The sequence below is a fragment of the Danio rerio genome, chromosome 25 (assembly GCF_049306965.1).
Source record: "Danio rerio strain Tuebingen ecotype United States chromosome 25, GRCz12tu, whole genome shotgun sequence".
NCBI lineage: Eukaryota > Metazoa > Chordata > Actinopteri > Cypriniformes > Danionidae > Danio > Danio rerio.
Window position 1 is genome coordinate 37,540,001 of NC_133200.1, and position 8,802 is coordinate 37,548,802.

At 36.5% G+C, this 8,802-nt stretch overlaps 1 protein-coding gene across 14 annotated transcripts in view; it reads right to left on the bottom strand.

The window, feature by feature from the left end:
• cdk10 (cyclin dependent kinase 10) overlaps positions 1-8,254 on the bottom strand; it is a 17,959-nt gene extending 9,705 nt beyond the window's left edge. For 10 of the 14 annotated variants that reach the window (XR_012399883.1, XR_012399882.1, XR_012399880.1 and 7 more), the window contains exons 1-7: positions 8,029-8,245; positions 7,865-7,937; positions 7,662-7,733; positions 3,805-3,907; positions 3,638-3,719; positions 213-280; positions 55-107 (exon numbers count right to left, since the gene is read on the bottom strand). Coding sequence is in view for 3 of the 14 variants with exons in the window: in XM_009298171.5 (XP_009296446.1) it covers positions 55-107; positions 213-280; positions 3,638-3,719; positions 3,805-3,907; positions 7,662-7,733; positions 7,865-7,937; positions 8,029-8,118 (541 nt within the window). In the remaining 11 variants the exon portion in view is untranslated. Of the gene's footprint in view, positions 1-54; positions 108-212; positions 281-3,637; positions 3,720-3,804; positions 3,908-7,661; positions 7,734-7,845; positions 7,938-8,028 lie in introns of all 14 variants that reach the window. The other 4 variants (XR_012399885.1, XR_012399884.1, XM_009298172.5 and 1 more) reach the window with 2 other exon arrangements.
• Positions 8,255-8,802: the final 548 nt, after the last annotated feature.

The following is an 8,802-nucleotide window of genomic DNA, read 5'->3' on the forward strand; positions in this document are numbered from 1 at the left end:
CAACTGAATTCTGCTTCTGAGAACTGCGTACATGTGATTTTTATATTCGCTCACCTATTTTAACACAGCCCTTGTCAGTCATCAGTAGATTTGAAACCTTCAGATCCCTTAAAAAATAAATACATAAAGTAGTTAGTAGACGACCAGCAAACACACTGTTAAGGGCTGTTAAAAGTGAGTAAATGGATCTGAAATGTGAAACAAACACTGACCGGTGAAGAATGAAGTTGTGATGTAAATAGGCCAGTCCTTTCAGCAGCTGTAGGACAATACACTTCACCTGCAGAATGCAAAGAAAAGATGAATAAGATGATAATCAAATTACTTTTCCGTATGCAAGAGATTCGTTTTTAGGTAATCTAATTACGGTAACTTATTTACAGTTGATTTAAAGTCTGCGTGAACCCAAAATTGCTGCAGCATTTCAGTATGTCGATGTACTTCCAATGGAAACGGAATACCGAGTATGGGGCCGGGCTTTCTTTTTCACTTTAAATCACACAGCAAAATAAACATTGTACATTTTCACACACATTTTAAAAACTGTCTACAAGATCTCATTCATTCATTTTCTGCAGCTTTTTCGGGGCTGGGTCGCAGGGGCAGTAGTCTTAGGAGAGAACCCCAGACTTCCCTCTCCCCAGACACTTCCTTAAGCTCCTCCAAGAGGATCCCGAGGCGTTCCCAGGCCAGCCGGGAGACATAGTCCCTCCAGCGTGTCCTAGGTCTTCCCTGAGGCCTCCTCCCGGTGGGACATGCCTGGAACACCTCCCTAGGTAGGCGTCCAGGAGACATCCGAAACAGATGCCCGAGCCACCTCAGCTGACTTCTCTCGATGTAGAGGAGCAGCGGCTCTACTCCGAGTTCCTCCCAGGTGTCAGAGCTCCTCACCCTATCCATAACAGTGTGCCCTGCCACCCTGCGAAGGACACTCATTTGTATCCGAGATCTTGTCCTTTCGGTGCTGATTCTCATCCCAGCCGCGTCACACTCGGCAGTAAACCGCCCCAGTGCATGCTGAAGGTCCATATTCAATGAAGCCAACAGAACAACATCGTCTGCGAATAACAGAAATGGAATCTTGTGGTCCACGAACCGGACCCCCTCCAGCCCAAGGCTGCGCCTTGAAATTCTGTCCATAAAAATTATGAACAGAATTGGTGACAAGGGGCAGCCCTGCCAGAGTCCAACATGCACTGGGAACAAATCTGACTTATTGCCGGCAATGCGAACCAGACTCCTACTCTGTTCATACAGGGACGAGACGGCCCTCAACAGATCGCCTCTGACCCCATACTCCCCGAGCACCCTCCACAGAATGCCGCGAGGGACACAATCGAATGCCTTCTTCAAGTCCACAAAACGCATGTGGACTGGTTGGGCATCCTATGAACCCTCGAGCACCCTGGTGAGGGTATAGAGCTGGTCCAGTGTACCTCGGCCCAGACGAAAACCGAATTGTTCCTCCTGGATCCGCATTGATCAGCCGGATCCTCCTCTCCAGTACCCTGGCATAGACTTTCCCCGGGAGGCTGAGGAGTGTGATGCCTCTATAGTTAGAGCACACCCTCCGGTCCCCCTCCTTAAAAATGGGAACCACCACCTCAGTTGCCCAGTCCAGAGGTACTGTCCCCGACCTCCATGCAATGTTGTAAAGACGTGTCAGCCACGACAGCCCCACAACATCCAGAGACCTAAGATACATAGGGTGAATGGCTTATTGGTGCATATTGTATATTAATGTAATGTCTTCTCATACAATTATAGACCATTTCAATGTGGTCATGTCAGTAGCCTATAAGCATTTACTGCTTGTTATCAAACTATTTCATAACTAACAAGAGGGAATTCAATCATAACTTAACGTTAAAACGGCTATTATAACATTATTGATTAAAATGTGGCTCTTTTTTGGATTCTCAGAAGCTATAGAAATTAAAAATGTAAATCAGGTAATTGTTGGGACCAGCACGCTTGGCCTGTCGATACCCATCAGCTGTCTCGGGAGTCCTGCAAGCCAACCAAGCCCTGTAGGACTCCTTCAGCTTGACGGCATCCCTTACTTCCGGTGTCCACCACCGGGTTCGTGGATTGCCGCCCCGACAGACACCACAGACCTTACGGCCACAGCTCCTCACGGCCGCGTTAAAAATGGAGTTGGAGAACATGGACCACTCAGTCTCCATGTCTCCAGCCTCCCTCGGGATCTGGTCAAAGCTCTTCCGGAGGTGAGAGTTGAAAATCACTCTGACCTGAGGTTCAGCCAGACGTTCCCAGAGGACCCTCACAATACACTTGGGCCTACCTGGTCTTTCCAGCCTTCCCCCCTGCCAGAGGATCCAACTCACTACCAGGTAGTGATCAGTTGACAACTCTGCCCCTCTCTTTACCCGAGTGTCCAAGACATACGGTCGGAGATCAGATGATACAACCACAAAGTCGATCATTGACCTCCGTCCAAGGGTGTCCTGGTGCCAGGTGCACTGATGGACACCCTTATGCTTGAACATGGTGTTTGTTATGGACAAACTGAGATTAGCACAGAAGTCCAAAAACAAAACACCACTCGAGTTCAGATCAGGAGGCCGTTCCTCCCAATCACGCCTCTCCAGGTATCACTGTCATTACCCACGTTACCACATTACCCCAACAAGATCTGCAGATATCAATTCAGAGAAGCAGGGTCCTTTAAATATACTTTGTATAACTTTCTAATTATTTCTTAAGCATACGCATTCTTCAAACCGAATTGAGTCAGAAATAAATTTGCAGTGTCTCACGTTTTAACAGCCAATGTTAAACACCATGTCACTGATCAAAACAAAGTTTACTTTCATGACTGAAATCATCATATCATCTTAAAAAATAGCTACAGACGCACTACAGAATATTACGTTTTCACACACACAAATAGCATACATTCAATCAGTGCTGCAGGAGCTTGCGGCACCACCTGCTGGACACTCGTAGCTTGTGAGTCAGGGGTCGAAGATCACGACCAAAGAGTATCATTCGTCAATGCTACATTTTTGTCTTTAATGACCTATTAAGACTTTTAGGACGATGTGTTAATTTATATTAAAATTTAGGTAACACAAACCTTCGCTCCGCATTTAAACGCATTAATTGTCTTTCTGTTGACTTATTGGTGCATATTGTATATTAATGTAACGTCTTCATATACAATTATAGACCATTTCAATGTGGTCATGTCAGTAGCCTATGAGCATTTCCTGCTTGTTATCAAACTACTTCATAACCAACAAGAGGGAATTCAATCATAACTTTACGTTAAAACGGCTATCATAACATTATTGATTAATATGTGGCTCATCCCTCAAAATGGTCTATAGTCTATGAATGGCTAATAATTAAAAAAAAATAATGGCACTGATGTAAGCTACATTTTTAATTTGCAGGTTAAAAGGTGGAATAACTTGTCAATGCTCTTGAGTACTTTTACATGGGCTACTTTTTTCTTACTTTGAATAGTATTTAGAACAGATACTTTTACTTGAATATGATATTTCAGTACTCTTTTCCTCACTGACTGCTTACAGTGCAAATAAACATTGTTATTTTGTCTATAAAAGCCTTTTATGACTTATGACAGTTTGAGAGTAAAGAAGAAACACACCTGAGCTTCAGAGAACGGCGACTGCATGTTCTCCAGCAGACTGGCAAGATCCTGCTCGCAGTAGCTCATCACTAAAAACAGGCTTCCAAACAATACAGCATTATTTAATAAGACAGGAAGTTTTAAATGTAAAGTTCATTCAAATCTATGTCATATATGTTAATTACCTCTCCAAATGGCTTCCCACCACCACTTCCTTCAGCTCCACGATATTTGGGTGTCTCAGTCTGATTAATAAGTTAATTTCCCTCAAACTGCTGATGGGAATCCCTAAACACAGATCAACAAGAAATGTTTTTGGGTTGAAAGTAAGGTGGGTGAAAAGTAATTATGTAACATAGGGATGGGCGATACCAACTACTTTCTTTCTGATCCAATTTCTAGTATTTCAAGACAAGTATCATCAATATCGATACGATACTTCAATTAAAAATTTCCTTTTCTTGAGAATTCTCATTATATTATACAGACTGAATTCCTTTTAACTTATTACAATGAAAGAACATTATTAATTAAACAAAAACTGGCTATTATGCGGCACTATCATTATTACTATTATTAAGATATTAAAATCAGTGATCATATATAAAAAAAAAAATCATAGAAAGAATCGATTCTTCTGTTTAAGGATCGATCCTTTCAAAATATTCCTGGTATCGAAAATATCAATACTTTAGGATCGATCCAGCGACCCCTAAACATTTAATGGCTGTAGAACTTGCAGTATAAATATTCATGATGAAAACAGTATTTACATTGATAAAACAGGAGTTACTTCCTGCATCAATAAGACAAACATTGGCTATGAAAGATGTAACAGACATTATTACATATTTCAGATACTTTTCACCTTCTCTGTAGTACAATACACTGTCAGATAATCAGTAAAATAATCAGTGTGTGTATCATTAAATTACCTTCATGCAATTTCAAACCTTTATTTTTTCCTCTGTGAAACACAAAAGGTGAAATTCAACAGAATGTGCAAGCTGCTCTTTTCCATAACAATAAAATTATGGACATCAAGCTCCAACAGGAACAAAAAGCATAATAAGAAATCAAAACTTTTAATATTATACAACTAAACAGTGTCCTGTCGTCAACTTAAAAGCCTTTATTCCTAACCGACCTCCCCAGTAATCCCTTTTCTAATATCAATTCTAAAAGTGTCAGGCCGACAGTGATCAAACCCCATACCAAGAAGTCATGTCTTTATCCTGGAGAGCTAGTTAATTATAGGACAAGGTCTTGGTTGTTGGCAGAATGGACAGGCATTAGCATGCTTTAGATCCTACTTATCGTATACATATCAGTTTGTCTGTGCCTTACGAAGAAATGTCAGACTTAAGAACAAGTTAAATATGGAGTGCCAAAGGGATGTGTACTTGTTGCCTTGCTTTTTCCTTACTTGAAGATATTTAGGGATTAACCATAAACATGTGATGCTAGAACTGATCTAACTTGATAGATTTATCATTTGATTATCTTCAACAGGCTAAATAGCCCGCTATTTGTAGCAATTTGAAGTATGTATAGGTACTATAGGGTTTATTTTATTTCTTATTATTTACGGTTTGTTCTTAGTTATGCTCACATACAATATACAAGGTTATTGGTGTGGAGTTCTGTGAGGCCTAAAAATACACTCTATTTGCTTCAAAACACAGCAGCTAGAGTGCTTACGAGATCCACCAAATATAAATAATATAAATAATATAAATAATAATATATATATATATATATATATATATATATATATATATATATATATATATATATATATATATATATATATATATATATATATATATATATATATGGCAGATAAATATTACATCAGACTCATTTTACTGTCAGAGCTTAACGTTATCCACAATACACATTGCTTTCAAACCTGCTTTACAGAACAATGTTAAACATGATGTTAATGTGTATAATATTTTTGCACCTTACGAGTCACCTTAAGCAGGTAAGAGCTAGTCAGTCATATATTTAGTGCCTTCTTGTGCAAGCCAAAAGCAATTGTAGCTCCATATATCAAGTTTAAGGTTCTGTGTATTACTTAAAGCCTAAATTCACTGTATTTGTGCAATATTCTATAACAATCACTATGAATCAACATTTCTGGCTTGTTGAAAGAACCCAGGATATACAGAATGGGACGCAGATCATTTACAAAAGGCAAGTCTTTTAAAATACAACTGCAGAGACCTGATTCAAATATTTTAACTTTATTAGTATTATGGAGTTAGTCGTTTTCTATCACTGTAATGACATTTACTGTAATGCAGCTTTGAAACTGTGTATTGGGGTATATAATATAATATAATATAATATAATATAATATAATATAATACAAATAAACCTGACATGCAAGCATTATTTAAACATAATGTGTTCAAAAACTGTAAATAATCAATGAAAAAATAATAAAAAAGGTAAAATATGTGCAAATACAATATCTTTGAGAAATGTTGATTAATTTGTAATGTTAAAAATTTTGATCAGGGTTTGGGTTTGTCCTTTTTATCCAATTTTATTTATGTTTTATAGTGTTTTCTACAGTGAATTGAATGGAATATAATTATGAACTTATGACTGCATAAAATGGTTCAAACCACCACATTTATGAAACCTACATAGTTCTTTCAAACAAATTAACATTAAAGTCAAGGCTTTTAAACTAAAATTAATTACCTACACTGTAAAAAAATGCTGGGTTCCACAATCAATTTATTTTGGGACAACGTAAAGGAATTAAGACAACTTAACTGTTTTATGTTCAATCCACTTAAGTTAGTAAAAACCAATAAGTTGTTTATAATAAACAACTCGAGAATTGTGTTGTCAACTCATTTTAAATAAATAGTTTGAATACATTTCTTGAGCGCATGCTTTCAGTGTTTTGTGCAGCAATATTTATGCAACAGGTCTAGAATATAACATAAACATTAATATATATTCAGTTCCAAAAGTAATCATTTAAGGGTTTCTGCAGGTTTCATCAAGTCAAATCTAAGACTGTTTAAGACCCTTTTAAGACCATCATGAAAGAAATTTTAGGCTTATACAAGGCTAAACACTAATCATTATTTCTAATGCCAATTGATTTATTTATTTTTTGCTTGCCACAAAAAAACCCTAAATGTAATTATTTCTTAGCGACATAATTCAATGTGTTAAAACAATAAAACTCTAGTTGTATACACTATTTTCAACATGATCTTTCTTTGTTTTTGTTTTTAATGACAAGTTTAACATTGTTAAAGTATATTTTTTTTGTGGAGGGAATTACATAAATAATGATATATATATATATTTGTTGGCCTTTGGTCCAAATTGATTAAGTAGAACTTCTATTCAACCTATTGCATTTCTGATATAAAACCATACGTTTCCCATCTATTTATAAATATTATGACTACTCACCCTTCTGTAAACAGATTTTGTATGATGGGAAGATCATGTACAGGGATAAATTGCTCTGTTATTATCATCAGGAACTGTGTAATTGTTTTTAGTTCTCTTTCCCTGATTTTATAAAGATGGATTGTTGGTGATCGGATGAATGTCGGCTCGCTCGTGTAGCTTTACTTGGACGGATGAAAAATTTAGACCTGTTAAAAATTATTAAGACAATATTTTAGTGGATTTAAGACTTAAGGCCTAACATTTTGTTTTTAACATTTAAGACCTGTCATACTCCCAAAATCACATAAACCTTATGGTACTCATTGAATAAATGAATGACTGAACCAATAAACTATATGTATTAGAAAAGATATACAAATTTATGAATGTAAAAGTATGTATTATGGTGATTCTGTGTAGTTTTTCTTTTAAATAAGATAAACAATAACGAGTAGACGAAAACATTTGAGGGGAGTGTAAACTATTTCACTTCCTCTAGCTAGAAAAGAGCACAATGGTAAAGTAAAGTGAAATAAAATCATGCAGGTTTGAAATAACATGATATTTAATTTATTAATATAAAGTTTTATCTTTCTGAAGGTATCAAACTGACCATCTTTCTCTTTATCCATTCGCACTTTCTTCAGGGCAACAATCTCATTCGTCCGTGTATCGCGTGCTCGGTCTGAAACAACCACAAACAATCAAATAGTCCGTGTCATTGTGATGATAATTACAGATATTTGTAATTTTATTAACATTTTATTTGACATACATTAGCATTGTATTTGATTTACATGTGCTAGCGAGACTCACACACGATTCCGTATGTTCCCTCTCCAATCCGATTTATCTTCTCAAACTCCTTCACACTCCTGCACTTCCCCAGCTAAAGTTAGTTACACACACCACAATATTAATGTTTATGTATTTCATATTTGGTCATAAAACCTAAAACGTTTATCTTTAGCATGCCTCACCCGTTCGCTGTGCGGTATCACAAACGTCCTGTCGGTTTTTAAAGACTTCAGCTTTAGGGGCTCCAGGTCTGTGTCTGCTGTGCTCTCCATCTTCAGTCTGTCGTCCGAACTGAAGATTATTATAACAGGTTAAATACTTTAATGCTGCATTTGGTGTACGATTTCACGTGAGGCGAGAACGAGGAGGTGGAAACTCCGTGAAAGCTTGCAGTCGTTCATTTGAAGTCCCCATGAGGACAACTGATTACGTTCAGTGAGTTTGATACCAAGACAGATCCTACCAAATGTATATAAAGTACTCAGCAAATATAAGTTCAGCCCTCACAAATCTTATTTTAATTACTATTTTCTATATAATGCTTTATATTATTATATTTGTGTATATACAGTAGTTTAGTCAGTATCTGGACCAAAATAACTTACAAAAATGGTTCAAAAATTAGTAGGCCAAATTTATGTAAAGGAAAAATATTAAATAGTATTTAAAAAAAAAATATCAAGAGAAACAAAAAAAATATATATAATTTTGTTGAAATGTTGTAGTTTGTAATCTTTTTTTCTATATTTTGCATGAATTTAAATGTATTATCCTACCATTTCTAAAGAGGTTTCTGTGACTTAAATATAATTTTAATGAATATATCTGATTAATAAATCTGTTTTGTTAAAACGCACCAATATATATTACGCATATTTACTGAAAAATTTATAAAAATATTCATTCATTTTCATCCGCTTATCTGGGGCCGGGTCGCGGGGGCAGCAGTCTTAGGA